The sequence below is a fragment of the Strongylocentrotus purpuratus genome, unplaced genomic scaffold (genome assembly GCF_000002235.5).
Source record: "Strongylocentrotus purpuratus isolate Spur 01 unplaced genomic scaffold, Spur_5.0 spur5_scaffold_6, whole genome shotgun sequence".
Taxonomy (NCBI): Eukaryota; Metazoa; Echinodermata; class Echinoidea; order Camarodonta; family Strongylocentrotidae; genus Strongylocentrotus; species Strongylocentrotus purpuratus.
In genome coordinates, this window is record NW_022145612.1 from 49,674,823 (window position 1) to 49,696,924 (window position 22,102).

Sequence of the window (22,102 nt, forward strand, 5' to 3'; positions counted from 1 at the left end):
AGTTTGGCACCATTAGCACTCATCTATTTCCAAATGATTGATTGTATGCCCTTGCCTCAAAATAGGATTAGATGGAAATCCTTCGGATAAGTGAACATGACATTATTATCTTATTGACTTTGTCCACTGAGGACTAGAAGGATCAAAGTAGCCGCATGACTGACAGACCCTGGAGATCAATTGTAAAGTGAAGGATGTTTTTATAGCCCCATCTATGTGACATAAGAATATCTTTCAAGTAAACAGGATTTCATTTACAGTATAATACATCCCCACTTTGTGCATTTAGTTAATGCCCCTTTGCCTGTAAGTACATTATTTATTTGTTCATGGTTTTGTTATTCAAATACTTACCAATCTTTACTAAGTGTAGATCCTTTTTTTCTTTCTTATTCTGTAATGCATTTGACCTTCTTTGTATTGTGTATACTTTGGGGACTACGCCTTACAAGTTTTTTGCAAACTTTTTAGTAGTTTCCATTTGTCCTTAATCACACCTAAATCACTCACAACCGACAGAACCAAAAGTAATGCACAACCATCTTGGGACCTATCTGATTTTCTTTACCATTTGATCTAAAACCAACATCTTAAATTCGTTTTTAACTGATATGAAAACACCTACTCAAATATTTTCTTTGCTTACCAAGCTAAACTTGTGTATTTAACCTTCAAGTCAATTAGTATTTGTGTTACAAGTCCATGTCATATCAAAGAATCTATACTGAATTTGTTTGTTTAGCAAAGCTTATTTGTGTGCTCAACCTTGGGTATTATGGTCACATTCTGATAAAATTTGTACTTCACTCCTTACAATAACGTTTTCTATAAAGGGGCTTTAGTAATCTAGATATTGTGCTGGATTACGGTAGAGCATGCATTTATAAAGTTACAACGACATAAGAAATATGCATTGCGTACCTGTACTTGAAATTTGTTGAAGTAAATGTATTAGATTTGTTATATTTCATGTTTTTTAATGAACAAAACCTATGATAGTCTAAATATATGAATCTTGTGTGACTGTACTAATGAACTAGTCATTTGATTACGATCTAGAAGTGAGTAAAATACTGTAATAATAGCAATGATTAAATTCTGTGTTTATATAGCACTCAATACATCAATTATGTTTCTATTAAAGCACTCTACAGATATATTAAGGGTACCCGAATATTGTTTTTGATTTCAGTGCTTTGGTGACAGCGTATGAGAAAGCCAAGAAGAAGCACCAGAGTAGGCTCAAGAAGTTAGAAGCGCAGATGATGGCCATGGTTGAGAGACACGATACACAGGTAAATAATACCCCAGGGTTACCAGCTATTGTGGACATTGTCCGGTCCCATTGCACAAAACTTACCATTGATGGTAGCTACCATGGAAACCTTGATTTTGATTGGCTGTTAAGCCCTGTTACCATGGTAGTTACCATTGATGGCAAAGCTACCATCGATGGTCACTGGCAGAAGGGTCTTAGCAAGGAGGAGGAGTAGGCACGATGGCTCAGGGGTAGAGCAGTGGTCTCGTAACCGGGAGGTCCTGGGTTCAAAACCAGGCAGATGCGCTTGTGCTCTTTGATAAGGTATTGATACTCATTACCAAGTCCCTCGGAGAGGACTTAAAGCCAATGGTCCCCTGGTTGCTTACTTACAAGCGTACACATGCTTTCTTAGCAGTCGGGTAAAACAAACAAATATACAAGCAGATGCACATGCCATATCACAACTCTCTTGTAACTCGCTTCCAAAGGTTTGATTGCTCTACACATGTTACCATTCATTCATTGATGCTATGTCAGAAAGATCTGAGTAATTTGTAATGTAAATTATCACAAAAACCTGGTGCCAGCTATTGATACCAGAATTGAATAGCCAAGCTTCCCTATTAATTGATATCATATTTTGGAGTACCACACATACTGAATTAAATTTGCAATTTTATGTAGTCATACTATGCCAGGGTGTGCTACGCTGTGGCCAATTGACATAGAACTTAATGTCAGCAGTTTAAGAAACAAATGATGATATAAAAGCCCACTATCATAATAAGTAATTGAAAAAAAAAATTATGGGCAATCGGCCTATAAAATTAATCATCATCATGTATCCCGAAAGCGTAAAATGAGTAAATCTGCATTTTAGGGTTAAGGCATTGACAATGGAAAGTGTTACCAAAAAGAAGCGAACTAGGTAATAGCAGTAAGGCAGAGTTGTTCTGTAGATAAGTGGGCACTTCACAATGCAGAGATAATGGGTTTAATCCCCAATTACTCCTTTATGCTATTAAGAAAATAGATAGTCCATAGTATTGATTTGCCAGAGTTGAATGGCCAAGCTTTCCTTATACATTGATGCCATGTAATACCACGCAAATTGAATAGGCCATTAACGTGATGTAAGTGAATTTATTTGCCGGGCATTAGCAACTCAAAATTCTATCTTTCACTTTAAACCAATCAGATTTGCATATTTAGGACCAGATCATCAGCCATCGTATTCTAAAAGCTAATAAGCTTTTTATGTAAACTATGTATGTTAATTGACATCACAAATTAGAATTGCATAGGATCGTTACTTGCTGTTCGTGCTCACATACACTTTCACAGTCAGCCTTGCATAGAATTGAACCAATTACTTGTCCTAACTTCTTAAAGTCAGTTGTGACAATATCCATATGTTCTCTAATGGAAAACATAACATAGTTTTCAGAACTCTTCCCCCCCCCCCCCCCCCCCATTTTGTTAAAATTATGGAACTTTTTATTTGCTTGGGATATGCATAGAATAGTTTCTTTGTGTGCCTTTGGAAAGTGAAGCTATGACGTACAGTTGTAAACAATGAAATTACTTCAGGTATTTTGGAGATGGTGCCTCTGAATGTATATATTTCTCATATGTCACTACACACTGGTTGATTTTATCAGTTATTTTGGGTGCTTATAATTGTGGCGCCTACAAAAAGTACAAAATGTGAAACTAATCAAATCCTATTAAATTACTGTGGGAAAGAGTAAGTTTTAAGGGTTGTTTTGCAAATTTTGGTGCAGCTATTGATATTTTATTTTAATGCCAGATAAGGATTATTTGTCTTTTGGACCATTGTGGGTTTGCAAATTCTCCTCTTTTGTCATGATTTGTGCTGTATAATTTGTAGGACGTTTCATTGAATAGAGCCGTCTGTCTGCCGAACTAATCAAAATACATGCATAAGAGTTTTATTATTGTAATTCAGAATTAGATGACAATTCAAAGTGTCATTAAAAATGCATCTTAATCTCTCCACTTTAATTACCAACAAGGGGGATGTAACTTGGAAAACATATAACCACATTTCTATTTGCCTTTTATGTTGGGCATGTATACTTACTTCTATTCATGTTGGGATGTAAAGAAGGCGTCTTGAATTGATAGTGAATGGAACATAAAGAACGGCTCCACACTGAGAGTTAATTGTAGAGCTACTTCAAAAAAATGGCGCTGTAGACAAACAACAATGCTAGGATTAACCAGTATTGTAGCCCCCGTTTGACCTGTATACAAGAGAGATTTGTAGCGTCTGATTCTCCTTTAGCATAGAAAGAATGAGAAATGGAAGTCAGGATAATAAGATCTATACCATGCAACTTATATGATAAGAGACGTAATAGGCAGGGATCTTAGTGGCAATTTATCATGATTATTTGTGGATTTGTATTTCATTTGGATGGGATGGCAAAGCATTTAAGACATAACTTTTGGGACCGTTTACTTGTAGTAGCTGCATTGAAACTTGTAGAGCATGAATTAATCAAAGCTGTGTACATTTAGGAGACAATTTGATGGAGAGTTCAGGAGAAGTCAATTCTTTTGATAATTGTTTTTGTACGTTTGCTTGTTACATAGAAATTATATGATACTTTATTGCTTTTATGCCAGTTAATGATTTGATTTACTTGTCAAAAAATACATTATGCTCTGTTTTGTTATTAAATAAAATGTCAATGCTTAGATATTAGAGAGATAAATGGCAATGGTATATGTCTCTCTCTCTCTCTCTCTCTCTTTCTCTGTGGACAATATTAAATTATATACCTGTAAGCATAGGTTTTGCGTCTTTTGGCCACCTCTTGGCATTCTATATATGAATGTTAAAAATGCTTTCGAGTTTAACTCTTTATTTTTCAAACCACTGAATACTTTCTAATTATTAAGAAGCATGACTGTAATAACAATTAATTAAATATAAACTACACAGTGTACTATGTAATTGTGTATAAAATTATTATAAAGGAGCCTCAACTCATGAAGCCTGAGAAACAACTTCACGTGCATGAAATTCAAAACATAATTATTTTGAATTGAATCAATGAATGGTATTTAGAAAACCAAAGTAATTTATTCTCTGTCTTTTTCTTCTTGCTCCAGGTGCGAATGTTGAAGCAGAGGATCGCACTATTAGAGGAGGAGAATCATGCTTCCAGACCGCCGCATAATGAGACGTCGTTATGAGAAACTCCGACCCTGCCCGTGACCCTAATCAGACTCGTGAGATACCATGGCAGTCTGTGTGGAGCATTCAGCGGAAATAGACTCTTAAATGTAAACCAGTATGGAGTTTGAGGAGAGAAATCGTAGGAATTATGACCAAGCCTGGAGAAAACTTTTATGTGAGCCGCGGATTTTTCATTTCAGCGTATTAAGTGGAGCCGTCCCCGAGTTGGAGAGATGCATAAAGAATGGCTGTCAAAAGATGCTTGCTGGCAGACTCTTAATGCATTCAGACATGATGATGATGAACTTTATATTGTTAACGTGGCTTATGATTAAACCTTCTTTGAATCACTATTTATTTCATGCAATTTTGTTTCGTATGTAAAAGAGAAATTATGTAAGAGCTGTATTACAACAAAGATTATGTTTTCACTTTGATTTTATACAGTAAACTGTTCCCAATCTTCCTCCAACCAATTCATTCTCTCAGTCATGCTTTTAGTTAGAAGGAAGTAAAACTGTAATGACACTGGCATTTTATTCAGATGAAAAATGGACAAAGGAAGGCAGCATCCTCTTTTAAACCACAGAATCATACCTTCTTTTTTTTGCTGGATAATTTCCAGCCTTCTTTTCCATTAATTTAGAATAGGGGAAGATTGATGTTAATGATAAGGAAAATATCTTATCCCTTATAATCATCTTTTTTGTTTGTTTGGGGGGGCGGGGGCAGACATTTATTGATCTAGATTGGTAGAATATGTGTGATAATGTTTACTGTTTAACAAGTCATTTGATTGCATTACATAACAATGTAAAGTACTGAATGCTAATTTTAAAGTAAGAAATGTACATGATGCCTTATGGCCTTGCCTTTTAATTTCTTTCTTTTTTAAAGTACAGGCATTTGTGAACAAGCTCATTTAATCAGATATATGTGAAAGTCATGTTGAAATTGTCTTTATTTTAATTTTTTATTTAAAATTTGTGATTTTCATAATCTGGAATAACTCAGTTTTCAGTTTTTGAAAAGATATGAGATAAATAGTCCTATACAGTTTTGCTCATTCTATTCTTTCATTTTTCACCTCTCTACTTTGCTTTCTTACTCTACATCTTATTTCCCTTTCTATTGGCCATTTTGCATGGATTGTACGATCCAAGATGTGCTGCCAGTAGATATTGATCACTTTCGTTAAAAAATATTTATTACGTTTACTGATACTTCTGTATCTTGCTTTGATCTTGCCCTTTTCCCTATTGTTTCAACAAATGGAAACATTTAATTTTGATCCCTCGTAATAATGACTGTTAATTTGTGAGAGGGGGATTCTTCTTTAAGTTGTACTGATTTTTAGTAAGACCATAGTTGTATAAGTAAACCTGTTAGTTAAACTTCCTGTTTCTCCCACAGGTGCAGGCGTCAGAAATTGTGGAACAAAACTGAATTCATGCACTTCTTTTGTTATGACCCTATCTATTTCATAATCCATCAAATCAAGAATGGTTTGGAGGCTCCCAAATATGACAAATAAAATTGTTACAATGCTGATTAGACTTACATGTAGATGGTCTTTACTCTTTACTTAGTGACATCCAATTTTCCTCACATCTTCCTTCTCTTTTTGTTACTATGATAACAAGTGTCCATAACATTGAAGTCTTCCTGAACATTTTATTCAAATGTCACAGTTTCGTTACTTTGCTTTCGATTTATATCAATTATTCAAAAATGTTTCCTTTATGGTTTGACTTTTGCATTTTATGTATTATCATTTTATGTATTTTCATTTCTCAAATGTCACCTTGATTTTAAGCAAATTAATTCAAATCTTGCAAGTCCCATGAAATTGTTTGTTTCAGCCAGTGAGGTGTGGGAGGGATTAATTTAAAGATGACGTTACTTTTGTACACTTAGCTAAAACAGAATTAATCATGGCAATCTAGTATCATTTTATTGTTTTTGTATACATTTAGACAAACAGTATTCCAATGCTGTTTTTGACTTAGTTGAACAATGTGCTAGAATGTAATTGCGAGTTGTATATTTACCATAATCATCAAAACCAACATCGTTTGTAAAGTAGTACATTCATTTGATGTACAGTGGTGTTGGTGAACGCATTGGGGGCACCAGCCCCCCCCCCCCCCCAAACAACAACAGTTTTCACCAAACTTGCATAAGGAAAGAGAGAGAGAGAGAGAGATGAGATGGAAAAGGAGTAAGACGACTAGAGATTGGTCACTTAACTTGATCTCATTTCATCTACCTATTAAAACCAGTGCCCCCACAATGACTTGACCTAGACTAGTCTTCATACAAGGGCTCCACATTTTGGGGAAGGGTTTCTAAACATTTCAGAATTTGGAGGTTCCGTACTTAGATTTGGGCGCCCAAGTGTCCTGGGCGCATGTTATTGTTCATGACTTACTGTATTCTGTAGTAATAAAGTTATCATTTTTGAATTTTCTCTCCATTGCATTATTCATATTCGGTATTTTTGATTTCTTTTTAATCAAACCACAACACTTTACAACCTTTATGTATTGTTTGAACATTTCATTATGCACAATTTGCCTTTTTGTGTTCTTTTCCATGTGCCAAGGAGCATTTCATTTTCTTTCTTTCTTTTAACAAACCCATTTATTGCTCTTCCAACACTTTGTAATATTATCATATTTTGTAAAAGTTGGTAATATTATCATACTTTGTAAAAGTTGGTTTAAAATTTGTATAGGAGAGAAATGTTGGGAAAGGTCTATGTTCAGTAAAAATGTTCATGTTAAGGGAAAACACTGTTTTAATTGTTTTCATTTAGAAGTGCAAGGGGTAGAAAACACTTTGAAGTTGATTTTCACTCTCTCTCGTAAACACACGTTTGTAGACTGATATGTCATGGTTCAGTCTCATTGATAATTTTAAATGTCTTTCATTGTTCCATTTTTAGAGACCATAACCGACTCAAAGCAAAGTTCTTATGTCATTGTTTGTGATTGCATGGTAATTTATTGTAATTGAAAGCTATCTGCTTTGAGCAAACTAGTTTACTGTAAGAGCAGAAATATGTAATTATAAACCCTAAATTAAGTATGTAATTGTTTATGTGTAAATATATACATAGCTAATCAACATAAAAATTATATATATATATTGTTATCCTGCATGTTTTATGTAGGTATCTTGTTTTGTTTGTTGTTTGTTTGCATGACTGTTACAATACATAAATAACTATTATCAGTGGCAAAACTTCAATGTATGCAAAACAGACAATGATGAAAGAAAATAAAAGAGAAAATTATTTTATACTCATATCTATAAAATAAACTGTTGTACTGTTTGTTCTTATATTCTTTGATGAAGAAAGATGATGAGTTTAAACAGATATCGGAGAGGAGTAATGATGGTGTGAGATACATCAAATAAAGAACAAGATGTTTGGAAACTGACATTGTTTAACGGAGGTCCAGAGGACTGAAAGGGGGAGAGAGAGAAGGGTGTATTTTTCTTTGTCTCTGGGCGAACAGGTATTTAAATCCTTTAAAAATTCAGAAGATAATTTGGTGTCTCACAAATTGCTGGTTCGTTCATGCATGAAATATAAGTTATGTCCGATGCTTGATATGCTGCTGCTTCTTCTTCATTTTCCGAGGGGAAGGGGCTCTAACAAAAAAGGACACTTTCTGTATTTAAAAGAAGGAGGGGGGCACCTACAAAGGGAAACCTCAAAACGAACATATATCATTTTAAAACATTGGTATATATCCCTTCATTGTCATGATTGTGATTACATTATTAAGGATGATATCAATATTTGTTTCTCTCTTTACATGGTCCAAGATATTGCTTAACATCATACTTTGCAGTTGGATGTGATGGGTTTTTAAGATTTCTGAGGTGACAGTGCGAAATATTACATCCTGATGAATCTTGAAAGACTGAAAAGACCTTTTATAAGTAACATTACTATATCAATTATAAATACGAGCAAGCTTTGAGGGAAATTTTTTAAAAAGAGCACTTCTGAGAATGGCACTTATTCAAAGAAAATAGGGTACTTATTAGAAAGGGAAAGGGGCTTATTTCAAAATAACAGGGGCTCTTATCAGAGGTTAAAAGGGGCAGTTAAGAGAACAGGAAGGGGTTCTTAATTATTAAAAAGGTAAAGTGCCACTCATCAGAAGGTAAAAGGTCACTTACTCAAATGGAAAAGGGGCACATGTCAAAGAAAAAAGTGTAATCATTAGAGGTGAAAAGGGGCATTTCTCACACCTTAAAAAGAGGCACTCACAGAGATGAGAAAGGACACTCATAAGAATGGAAAAGGGACACTTATAAAGGGGAGGGGGCATTTGATGAAAGGAAAAGGGCACCTATCATATTTTGATAAGGGCATTTTTTACATCTACATGTATGTTCTGTATATACAGTATTATGGTTGATATTCGTTATGTATATCTTATTATGAAATATTGTATGATATTCATTGGAACATGTGTTCAAATATGTTATCTTGAGATTGATTTTCAATAAATGGCCTGTTGGAGGGTCCAAAAAATGGAAAAAAAAAAAGAAAAAAAAATTTTAGGGGTGAAAAGGGAAAATTTATGGAAAGGGAAAGGGGCATTTAATGTAGTTGAAAAAGAACTGTCAGAAGGGGAAGGGGCAATTATTACATAGAAAAAGGGGCACTTGTCAAAGTAAACCATATGTGCCTCTCAGATCTGAATAAGGGCAATTATCAGAGGTGAAGGGGGCACTTATTAGAGGTGGTATATGGCACTTCTCGAACCTGAAAAGGGGCACTTACTAGAAATAAAAAGGGCACTCATTGATGGGAAAGGGGCACTCATTGATGGAAAAGGGACACTTATTGTAAAGCAAAAGGGGCACTTATCAGATGTTAATAGAGGTATTTATCAGAGGTGAAAAGAGGCATTGAAGGAAAAATAATTGGGGGCACTTATTAAAAGGAAAAGGGGCATTTATCGGAACGGAAACAGGGCATGTGTCAAAATAGAGGGAGCACTTACTAGAAGGGATGAGGCACGTCTTACAAAGGAAAATGGGCACTTTTCAAATAAATGGGGGCACTTTTCCTTGTAAAAAGGGCACTTTTGGGGTACCTGTACAAAATTCTCAAATCCAATATCTTTGGGCGTGTAATATTGCACACATGCCCTTTGTTATATGGAAACTTTGTGGATGAGCTCCTGCTGTGGGTTCTATTTCCACCCCAAGAAAATTCTGGATATTTGAATCCCCTGATTTTTTTATGATGGATATTCACATTAAGGGGGTTAAAAAACATCAATTTTCAAGAAAAGGGGATTTTCAAAATCCTGCTGTACGCGTTTAGGGGTATTTTTCTAAATCCTGACTCCGATGGTCGGGAAGTTGGGGGCTGGTGTCAAGTTGACATAGGGTAAATTTGTAAGTGTTCCTCAAGTATTATACATTTATATTACGTTTTGCCCATTTTACATTTTGTAGGCCTACTTTTTGTAAACCCTTTACTTTATATAAAATCGATCAAACTTGAAATTTCATTTTTTTTTTCTTCAAAGAAAGGACATGATGGCTGTGCATTAAACCCATTTGGAAGTGTACAGGTTGATGTTGTTGCTTCTCTATCGAAATAATTTTTTACATTGGGAATTTTAGATCAAAAGTGCAATTTGATTTATATTACATAGTCAACCCTGTCGCACTTCAAAATGCTCAAGGGGTTACAATTTTATAATACTTTTTTATGAGTACACTTTTGTGCAATTCGGGGAAAAAACACGCAAAAAGTTCTTATTTAGGGTGTATTTATCTCCCTGGAACAAATCCTCGTTTAGGAGGTGTCTGGAAAACCAGGGATATGTGAGTTAAACTCACATATCCCTGGGACAACTGATGGCTCGCACTCTTACTGTATTTCTACAACTGAGGCCCCTGGGCTGGAGTCCTCTTCAGAGGCTCGGAAGTGCCGATGGGATTTCAAATAATGATTTCTGAGAAGAGGGGAAAATATAGCAGGCCCTATAGTTTGCAGGCAATCAGTCGGGTAGCCCTTTAATAATATTACTGCATATTTCCAGTGTGACATATTTTACCCACTTTTTGACAATCTATCATCTCATTAATTATTCCCGGGGACTAGCCTATACTGTTTTAATTGGAGGTACAACCCAAATGGCAGTTCATAATCTCGAATTGATCTTTATTTAAATTTCCCCCTTTTTTTTCTTTCTCTATATCAGAAGCGTTTTGCTCAAGTTAAAACTTTCTAAAAACACGTCAATCTGAGTATTTTTTCAAGCTTCGGAGGCTAATCCAGGATAAGGGCACAAGCAAAAGTCATTAAAAAAAAGTATACAAAGGATCGATGAACCAGGGGTAATCATTTTGTACCCTAAACCAGGGGCCCGACAGCGTGCCAGCGCCAGGGTAGGCCTACCATTTACCAAGTATCTGTAGATATAAAAGTGCTTTTATGTTGTGAGACATGCTCCCTCTCGTGCTAGCTTCATTGTCATACACACAGACTGTATGTTGCACGTTAATGCGTTGTGTGCTTTTACATACACACAACTCAAATTATATGCAGCGAGAATTCATGTTGTGAATGTGCACTCAAGTCATACACTCTAGATATCGCCTCTAATGTGATCTCTATGCATAGCTAGCTATACTATGCGAGATCGAGAGCGAGTAGAACGTATATCCACGCGTTGTACGAGAATTTTGAGAAACATGCCTTGTAAAATAAGCGGAGAAAATTGCATAAATCATCATTATGGAACAACATAGCCTCGATTTGTGCTTTGCAATAGCCATAATATATTGTTTGCAGTGCTGTTTTGGTAAGACACTTAGCTGTTTGGATAAGTTATTAGATCTACCGCTAGCCTACGACCTAACTTTCGCAAGTTTGATCATGCGTTGATGTGTGCCTCGCTGTATGTAGCCGCGAATATGTTTACGCAGCTCAGCTCGGTCACGGAGCTCGCGGAGCGGAGCTGAGTTGAGCTGAGCTGTTCAGGAGGAGATGGCCAGGGCTGGGATTGGGAAGGGGATAAAAGGTTAATCAAAATGTGTGCTAATTAAAAAATTGTCCATCTAGACCCTACTCGTACTCGAGTATTAACTGATTTAGAATGATGTAAACAAAACCTTAAAACTAGTAAAACGGTAGTGGCGCTGGTCCGAGAATAAGGATCGTCCGCATAAACGAGGATCGTCTTCCTAAACGTGGACAGACGCATTCTAAAAAATAAGGATCATTCACATTTTTGCAGATTTTATTTCTTATCCGTGTGTTATGCAAAATTGGATTGCGCGATATCGATGCTCCTTGAGGCTTGACCTTGATGAGTGATGCTTTGACTTTGTACAGAGACTTGCAGTGCACGTTAATCGTTATGAGCAATAAATCCTTGGGAAGACGGGCGGGACAACTGATAAATGTAGATGGTGAACTAGGGGTATTTCATCACGCGTAATTTTCGCATCGCCAGTGCGCAGATCGAGAACCCTACACCTGCAGAGCGTCTAAGAAAAAAAGCGGCAGCGAAAATCAAACGATCCTTATTTTGGGGGACGTGATTCGTCCGTGTAGGGTATCTGAATTGATTTTTCAATTCTCCCTTTGGGATCGTTTTTCACTATAAAGGTTGGATAATCGAAAATAACATTGAATCAGAATAATACAATTTACATTTCAAATTTCAAGACTCACCGATCTATCAGAAGATACAGCCCCTCAAAATCTATTCTAGGCAATATTCATCCCATTTTTGTCAGAATTGACGAAAATGCTTACAAGCAGAGTTATTTTGTTTTGCTAAATTTAGCAAAACGTCAGCATTGCGCAATATGCAAGCGTACGTGTGCAAGCATACGTGTGTTGCTTAGCTGCGTGCGCTATTTGAGCGCGATTGCAACCAATAATACACAAACACTCACGCTGTCACATGGGGTCTGAATTGCATGTGCAGATTCTACGCGCCTTGCCCATGGGTTTTGGCTGAGCGGTGCCCACGCCTCCCTTCTTAGCTGATCCGAAAAATGGGGGGAACGTTATTTTCAAACTGTAATAACTTGTGATCCTTTGGGGCTAGCAAAAAAAAAAGCGCATGGATTGGTTCCTTATGACTGGGACTACTAATCGATCGCGGCGTCATTTCTAACATTTAAATCACCGTTTTGACCGAGATGACACCCCTTTGGAAACCTGCTCTTTCATATGACACCTCATTTTTTGAGTGTCTCCTTTGGGATCACAATTTTGCATGATTACTTACTTACTTTGGTTTACTTTGGTGTCGAGGCTTGAAGCACGTAGACTGCATAGGAATGCATGCAATCTCAATGGGAAGGATGAAACAATTCAAGCAGTGGTATTGGTCCTATTTTGGGGGAATCTGAAAAAGTAGCCATTCAAATTTGAACTTACAATGTTCATTGACTCCTCTGGGCATCCGGTCAACCACTTGAAATCATAATTTGAAGATGTCTTTGATAGGTAAAAGGTGATTCCTTCTCCTAAACCAATTCATCCGTGTTGTCTATCGTCGATTCACATCATTCGCATGATTCACTTTATACCTCTTGCTTCTTTTAAAAGTGGATATTTACTTACAAGTTTCAATACTCATCGCTGTTGCAAAGCAAATTCAGACTCGTCACGGAAGGTATTGACAGTATAGCATTAGCTGTGAATGTGATTAAGGCTGTGCACAACAGTGTAATGAGGTACCCGAGTACACTCCCAGGCTTACAAGCGAATATTTGGACGCCATGTTTTTTTATAATTTTTTTGAATTTTTGGGGATTTTTGGGGATTTTTTTTTGTTGATTTTTGTTTGCCACCACTGTACCACTGGCGCAGTATCCCAGGTCTGTCGCCGAAAACGCATGCAATTTTACCTCGAGTTGCAGTTGAAGGCGCCGATTTAATAATAATAATAGCAGTAAACAATGCTGTTTTTTTTTAAACCAAAGATGGCAAAATAATCCATTTTCCTCCAAGTCCAAACAGAAATCCAGACATTTGGTCCCAGTTTCTGAGTGGTGAGTTTGACAGTGCTTGAGTTAGGAAACATTTTTACCGACGGCACCATGCCAGTGGCCGCCGCTCACCCAGGCACGGGTAAGCGTCGGCCTGGACAGATTTTTTATTTTTATTTTTTTTTTTGCGGCCGAATATTCGGGTACGATTTCTCGTACCCGAGTAGTTGTCAACCGTGCGGGTACTCGAGCATTCGACTACATGTCGCAGCCCTAATACATTCTAAAACAAACTTGAAAGCTTGAAGTGAAGTTTATCATGCCTGATGAGTGTGGATACAGGGCTACACCCTACACCGATCGATCAGATCGATAAGCTTTACTTCAACAAAAAATACCACAAAAGTCTTCAAGACTACACCACAACGAAATTACTGTTAAACAAAACTTTGCTTTGACAAACAATACTACAGATTTTAATAATACCTCACAAAAACAATGACATATGAGGAACTATGCTCATTCAATCTCGAGTTCAGCTAGCCACCATTTCGATACGAGACATTTTCTTGCAGTAGACTAGATGGCGCAGCCGGCGAATTTTTCCTCTCTGCTGCCATCTACAGTCTACTGCTGCCTGCAGGAAAATGATGGCTAGCTGGAATTCAATATCGAGCTTCTGAAATATAAAGTATTGTTTTACAGTGATTTTGTTGTGTTGCAGTCTCTTGAATTCTAATGTGGTATTTTAGTGGGTTTAAAACTTTAATCTTATTGATCCGATCAATTTGGACCTTCCTCTGCATGTATGACTGTGTATCCACGAACATCAAGCATGCTAAACTTGACTCCCTCCCTGAGCTTGGCTGGATACATCCATATCCATGTTGTTCCAAGTACTTTCATTTATTTTCTTTCATCAAAATATGTTGGGTCATCCATTATTTTGTGGATATTTTGACAATTAACGCCTATAAGGCCTACAGTATATTTTAGTTTTAGTTGTCTGATCAACATTTTGGTATTGTATATGCTATGTGTTGATTAGGGCTGCGACGAGTAGTCGAATGCTCGAGTACCTGCATGGTTGACAACTACTCGGGTACGAGAAATCGTACCCGAATATTCGGCTGCAAAAAAAAAAAAAATCTGTACAGGCCGACGCTTACCCGTGCCTGGGTGAGCGGCGGCCGCTGGCATGGTGCCGTCGGTAAAAATGTTTCCCAACTCAAGCACTGTCAAACTCACCACTCAGAAACTGAGACCAATTGTCTGGATTTCTGTTTGGACTTGGAGGAAAATGGATTATTCTGCCATCTTTGGTTTTTAAAACAGCATTGTTTACTGCTATTATTATTATTAAATCGGCGCCTTCAACTGCAACTCGAGGTAAAATTGCATGCGTTTTCGGCCTGGGATACTGCTCCAGTGGTTTGTATGGTGGTGGCAAAATGTTTTTTTCTTTAAATTCCAAAAAATTCCAAAAAATTATAAAAAAACATGGCGTCCGAATATTCGCTTGTAAGCCTGGGTGTGTACTCGGGTACCTCATTACACTGTTGTGCACATTAGGTTTCTGCATGTTAAAGGTATCACAAAGCTTGCTTTCTCCCTATAAACAAAAACAACTAGTAGCTGTCACTGTAAATTATTCAATTTTCTTCCGAAAAAATTACGTATCCCAGAGAACTACAACTATACTCCTGTCTCTGCCCCAAATTTTCAAGTTAAACCCAGGTTCTGCAAAATCTGTTATGACTCGGACCTTATAGTTATACTTTTACACCAGATTTTGACATTTAGAGGCATGATTTTTAGCTTTAAACAACACCAAACATGGATGAAAATAGTGTCAAATGGGAGTATATCGACCTGAGCCAAGGTACACAGTAATGCATACATGTACATGTGTTGATTTATTAAATTGCTACAAAACGTCAGATGTTAAAGGGACTATGTCCCATTTGCAGGCCAAACAAATGAAAAAGTTAAATTCCAACTGCATTTGAAAGATAATACTAATTTAGAACTACCCTAAAAAAGGTGGGGCTTGAAAATGTCTTCAAGTGGGAAAATAACGACTATTAGTTAATCGACTTTAGGGCTATAGAGCCCAAAAGTAATAGTCTTGATATTCAGACAATTGTACCGAATGGTCATATGTTTTATGCTGCGCAAAGATTCAATCAGTTTAATCTTGGCCATCACAAGAAGTGGGTTATTGATGTAGACAAATACTCATGTACCCTTTACAACTCTTTTCATGTATGTTATTACCAAAGAAGAAAAAAAGCCAGTCAGTCATTCAATAGTGTCTGACAGTGAAGTCTAGCAAGTAAACGGTTTTCCTTGCATAATTTGAATATGAGGACTCTGCTAACGTTTAAATTTCACAAATAGGACATACATGACATATTCATAATTCCTGCAAAGTTCTACAGCATTTGAGGTTGGCTGCAAAAGGGACATAGTACCTTTAAATAGAAAAACAAATGCTTTTTGCCTGCAATGTGAATGCCTCTTATGTTTGTACTTTAAATATGGAGTAGTCATAAAAAGATTTTGTCAAGTTCATTTACAAGAAATATAAATCATGTCATAGAATATACATGTGGCATACATGTACAATAGTACCTTCCTCAGTAGGTATATTTATATCACATGCATATACAATGGATTTGTGCTCAAGTGATTCCTTGATGCTGTTTTTGTGTTTGTATGCACTGAGGAGGTCATGCTGGATGACTTTTGAACTCAAGGAGACACTCCAGGGAGAGCTAGAATGGGGCCCATGCCTTGCGCCTGATTACATGCAGAAGGCATGAGATGTCTGGTAGAAGGACAGACAAAATGCACCAAAACAAAAATACATTTCACCTTATGAGGCAAGAAATGTTGTTTTCCTGATGTAGAATTGTAAATCCACAGGTTTTCTACAGTTATACAGTGATATTTTCCCCTGACTCTGTGTGTTCTTTCCTATGGAAATTGAAAGCTACATGTTTGTGTAGTGTAATGCAGTACACATTATAGAATATAGTGTAGGTGTATGAAGATTTGCAGCAGGTGGGTCTCACTTTTGAGTGCTCTCTAGTCATAGATTGCACTGCATCGTAAAATATTACAATATGAATTGATATTAGTTCATTTTTAAAAAGATATTTTTTTGTTCAAGTTAAATGAGTTCAACTTGCATTTCAATGTATTACTATTATTATTATTATTGAAAAGACTATGATGTCCAATTGTTTATTTATCTGATGTCATAGGATCAATGTTTTGAAGCACTTTTCTTTTTAAAGGTAAGCTTCTACATACATGTGTATTTAGCAATACTGCCCATTCTTTATGTGGCATGCAATTGAGAGAGAGAGAGAGAGAGAGAGAGAGAGAACTCAAAGACCCCCCCCCCCCCCCCCCCAGGAAAAAAAGAGAACAAGAAGAGAAAAGAACCTTATTTTCCCCAAAGCTTGCTATGCAGAAAAGGATGCCCTTTTGCATACCGGTAGTGTCTGGTGAATGATGAATCCTGACAGAAGTACAAGCTTAGTTTTTGCCAATGCCAACTAGAAATGGAATATCTCTAAAAATATTTCAGAAATTGCAGTTTAAGTCACACCATTGAATAGTTGTCCTATTCTGAGTGATGTGACAACTAGACTATTCCAAAAGAAGTATATACTGCTGAATTGTCCAATGTAAACACGTGATGAGTACACTGAGGAAACATGGCAAATTGTATTCATTTCCTAGATTCACTCATAAGATGTCCAATACCCCTTCCAGAAACCCATGCTCCTATTATGCTCACCAAAATAATGTGCATCAAGCAATAATAACCGTGTTCAAAAACTCATCAAAAAGTGCATAATACTGTAGGAGCATTATTGTTACGAGCACCCATTCAGAAATACTGCATTGCATGCTACATTGCATGCTACATTGCAAGGGATCTGTGGTGGAATGCTGGGCAGCCAAGTTCCTGGTCTAGGCCCCTGTGTGGGAAAGCAAATGTCATTTGACCGATATCGGGGTGGGATGATGCTAGGCCCCCGTTATTGCATTCATAAACTTAGCATTTGCTGAAAAATGTGGGTATCATGACTTCATGAGCACAGTAACACCACTTCAATAATGCAGTGTTGTTAAATTTAATGGAGTTTTTCATCGTCCTTCAGATTATTTTCGCCATATGATGATGATGATGAGAGCTTTATATATGAGGTCCTATTTAATGCTCCTACTGTATGTATGTGCTCTTTGGGGTGTATGAAAGGGTTATGATACATAAAATTGTATAGATGGGACTTCTTTATCAGAAATTGGGTAGGAAAGCGCAGGTTTATTCCTACATGTAGCAAAAGTTTATAGGTCATTGTCAGAGTACGTTGTTAGCGCCCAGTCAGACCACCCAATCAGATATATTTATTTATATAAACCGTACGGTGCAGTAAATGGACACCATTCATACTCTCCAGATACTATGTCCCTGTAGCCACTAAAATAGAACATTACCTGAAGGAGAAGGAGGATGAGGAGGAGAGAGAAACAGGAGGAGGAGGAGAAGAGGGAGGGAGGGAGGGTCGGTCGCCTGTACCAAATTTAAGCATGGCACAAATGCATGTTACCATGGGAGGTTGCACTAACTACATTTTGTAGTTACAACGTCAAAGTTCATGGAGATTTCTAATTTGGTACCAGTTTACAGCAGTTATCACAAAGTAGATAATGATTCTTTCACATAACATGTATTTTTATATTACATATTATAAAGTCAGAGGATAGTTTTTATGCATTGTTGAATTGAACAGTTGCATCTTCCACCCCTTGAAATAGTTAACCATTTTACTGTGAACATTAAATATTTATATATGGGTGGTTTCATGGGGTTAGGGTAATTTTTGTGACATACAAGAAGTTAGAAACTATGTCTCTTATCAACCACAACAATGTTTGCTCAAATTGATTTTAGCATGGATAGCACAGCCATCTATGTTTACAAGTACTCTAGCTTCATGTTGAATCAATATTATAGACTCAAAGTATATGAAATGTTATCAATGTGATGCCCATGTAATGCTAGTAATAAATAAAAGAAATGCATACCTGCATGTATTAAACAAAGCTGGCAGGGCACCACGGTATATATTTATTGCATACAAATCTTGATTTAATCTTCCATATGTAGAAGAAGATCTTGTTTAAACGTTACATGAATGTCATCATATTTTTTGCCCCAACCCCATGGACTTACCCAAATTGAACTTCCCTTGAGGAAAAAGTGAAAATGGTCCACAAGTAGTGGCAATAGTTCCTTTTTGTCCAAAGATAACTAAGTTTGTTGAGGTTGAAGTATGTTGGGTGTTTTTTTAGGTTAATGCTGTTTGTTACTTTAATATTGATCCATTTCTTTGATAAGAAAGGGCAATTATCACTCTAGATTATATTAAAGGGAGTGTAGCATGACGAAACTATATATCTTTTCGTGGCCTGACTCAGGGCCAATTGGGTATAATACGACTACGGACGACACAACCGCAGCAATCACGTGCATGCAACATACGCGAAACCGAAACGTGAGGAGAACTTCAGTCTGTTTCGCAAACGCAAGTGCACATTGACCATGTAGGGATTAAGTCACTGACTACCATTAATCAAGTCCATTTGTTTACGTGCAGTTGTCCAAAAGAAGACATAGATGGCGCTAACCAGTATTTACCAAGCTACACACCCCTTTAATTTTAGAAGTTTGCTCTTGACTCTCGTACACCAGTTCCTGAGTTTAATCTGTACATACTTGCTCTGGGCATCATTGGACATACATGTAGTTTTATACCCCCATTTGACCTGTATGTATTGAATGGGCACCTGGCAATGCTGTGGTAATGATAATTGCAGAGCCTGCAGTTACTTTTATTGTTACTGTTGTTGATGGTGGTGTTTTGTTCAATTTTTTTTTAATATTAAAGGAATTTGTGCTAACATGGTATTTAAATATTCTCTTTGGTTTTTTTTCCAGGCTTTTCGGACCTTTCCTTCTTGGCTGAACCTCGGGATGGGGTAGTACCTTTGAATACGTCGCTTCTACTCCAGTGTGAAGCAGCAGGGTTAGAGCCAATCAGCTATTATTGGAAGCACAACGAGGAGCATCTCTATCAGTCTCCCAGATGGAGAGTGTTGAATGGTTCTTTAAGCATCGGAGCTGTGGACCAGACCACAACGGGTATCTACCAGTGCTGTGCTCGCAACCAAGTGGGTGCACTTTGCTCGAGAAATGCGACAGTGTCTCTCACACGTAAGTATACGACTAGATCTTTTACTCCGTATTCTACTAAATTTTATACCTAATACGCACAACCAGCCGTCCATGTATTGTTATTATTAATTAATTATAATAATTAGTTAATGGTCTTTGTATTTTTTGGAAGTGGAGCTGAATTGTTGGTTCATATTTAATTTAAATTTCCCCCTTTTGGGGGTCTAAATTACCTTCATAGCAATTAAGATTCTAAAAGGGCACTAGAAATGTCTTAAATAAGAATAAGAGCAATAACCATGCATTTTGAAGGCATTTGCGGTCTTAAACAAGAACTCAAATATCCCTTTAAAAAGTACTTATTTTCTTAAAGGTAAAGAGTTTTGGAAACGCCCCACTCTCAAAAAATGAAATGGAAACTCTTATTACCAATCATGTGAAAGAATATGTTTTGACTAATACATGCTTTTGCATAGAAACCGCCTACTAATTGATATACCTGTATTTGGTAAATTATTATATCTATTTGGACCTGATAGATATTGCACACGTGTCGCGTAGTCCCATATACATCTTTCTGTGTACAGTGCTTGTAACTTTACCAAGACTGGGCCTAATTTCTTATCATTGTGATGATTCCAGAACCTTGCAGTACACACCAATACTTATATATGCTAGATGATCAACCTTTTCTGATCGATTCCACAACGTTTCTTTCACAATGCAATCGCATGACATTAACTGGTCTTTATCTTCAAGGTTCGCAGTAATCTGTAGAGGTATAATTTACCTTTTTATTTCAAATTTCAAATGAACCTTCTCTTTAATGTGGCTGTTATGCATGCTAAACCTTGACACACTTCTCCAGCAGAGTCATTAGTTCAGCATGCTTTTTTTGCATTATGAATTTTATGAGGTGTAGTAAATAAACTGCATTTACAAAACAAAGTAGCTCCGTATGGCAAATTCTCATAATCGCCAAGGACTGTAATACTTTCACAATGCAATCGCATGACAATAACTGGTCTTCATCTTCAAGGTTCGCAGTAATCTGTAGAGGTATAATTTACCTTTTTTTTTCAAATTTCAAATGAACCTTCTCTTTTATGTGGCTGTTATGCATGCTAAACCTTGACACACTTCTCCAGCAGAGTCATTAGTACAGCATGCTTTTTTTTGCAATATGAATTTTATGAGGTGTAGTAAATAAACTGCATTTACAATACAAAGTAGCTCCGTATGGCAAATTCTCAGAATCGCCAGGGACTGTAATAGTAACCCAAGGCTTTTCTAATTACCTTTATGCAAAACGATTGTGCATGCTTGTGTCACATTAGGCGCATCTTTATCATCTCGAGATTGCCAAATAGCCCGCTATTTCTGATTTGGGAAATAATCCCGAAGTCACAAATCGCGTCTTCATCAGCTCGAGATTCGACTTCGAAACTTGAAACTCGACCTTGAGAATTTAGCTCGAGATATTTTGCTCAGCGTGAGGGTGAGTCTTCGGTCTGGTGAAGACGCACCAGACAAATAGCTGGATATTTTGCCAAATAGTGGGATATTTTGCCAAATAGTGGGATATTTTGCCAAATAGTGGTATATTTTGCGAACTATCCCAAGATATCTTGGGATGATAATCCCGACCAAATATCCCGCTAATTGCAACTTCGGGCTAATGAAGTCGCAAATTAGCTGGATAGTTTGCGATCGGGATAGTTCAAATAGCAGGATATTTGGCAATCTCGAGCTAGTGAAGACAGGCCTATAGATTTTTTTTTTGTGTGTGTAAATAAACTGCAGTCACAAAACACAACTTACATGTAGCTCAGTGTGGCAAATCCTCTTGAACCTATTCTCAGAATCACCAGGGACTATAATAGTAACCCAAGGCTTTTTGGATTATGCAAAAGGATTGAAGTATGTACAGGTACAACTGCAGAGGTGTATAACCTCTACTACTTGTATGTGTGCGTAAATGCATTGATCTACCCATTTTTTTGCGAGTAAATTGTCAATAGCTCTTTTGTGATGATTGTATCTTCTTTTTTTCTTTGGGGGTAGGGGGGGGGGGGTTGGGGCTCGTATGTATGAATGAAACAATTCTGGCAAGTAACATAATGGATTAATGCAAAGGAGAATGAAGATCAATGAACTCAAACACACTAGTTGTTAGTTGACGTTTGATTATAGGCTGTTTGTTTTCATTGTGATATGTCCCAAATAATTCTATCCATTTCCTATACTGAATTTAGGGCAGAGGCATCTAGAAGACACAGTCACATTTGTCTTGTTTATATCGGTATTTTCATGAGCATTTTTGAGTATGATTGACATCAACAGAATGAGAAAGCTCACAGCTTATTATTCATCTTAACCGGAA

General features: G+C 36.9%; 2 protein-coding genes across 4 annotated transcripts in view; both read left to right on the forward strand.

Moving 5' to 3' along the window:
• LOC581024 (colorectal mutant cancer protein) overlaps positions 1 to 7,793 on the forward strand; it is a 64,540-nt gene extending 56,747 nt beyond the window's left edge. For all 3 annotated transcript variants that reach the window (XM_011679181.2, XM_030973451.1, XM_030973453.1), the window contains 2 exons: positions 1,193 to 1,295; positions 4,403 to 7,793. In XM_011679181.2, the coding sequence (XP_011677483.1) occupies positions 1,193 to 1,295; positions 4,403 to 4,486 (187 nt within the window). In that variant the 3' untranslated portion in view covers positions 4,487 to 7,793. The remainder of the gene's footprint in view (positions 1 to 1,192; positions 1,296 to 4,402) is intronic.
• A 3,268-nt stretch (positions 7,794 to 11,061) lies between these two features.
• Positions 11,062 to 22,102, forward strand: part of LOC581085 (protogenin B) — a 46,139-nt gene continuing 35,098 nt past the window's right edge. The window contains exons 1-2 of the mRNA XM_030972948.1: positions 11,062 to 11,317; positions 19,483 to 19,758. Coding sequence (XP_030828808.1) covers positions 11,251 to 11,317; positions 19,483 to 19,758 — 343 coding nt within the window. The 5' untranslated portion in view covers positions 11,062 to 11,250. The remainder of the gene's footprint in view (positions 11,318 to 19,482; positions 19,759 to 22,102) is intronic.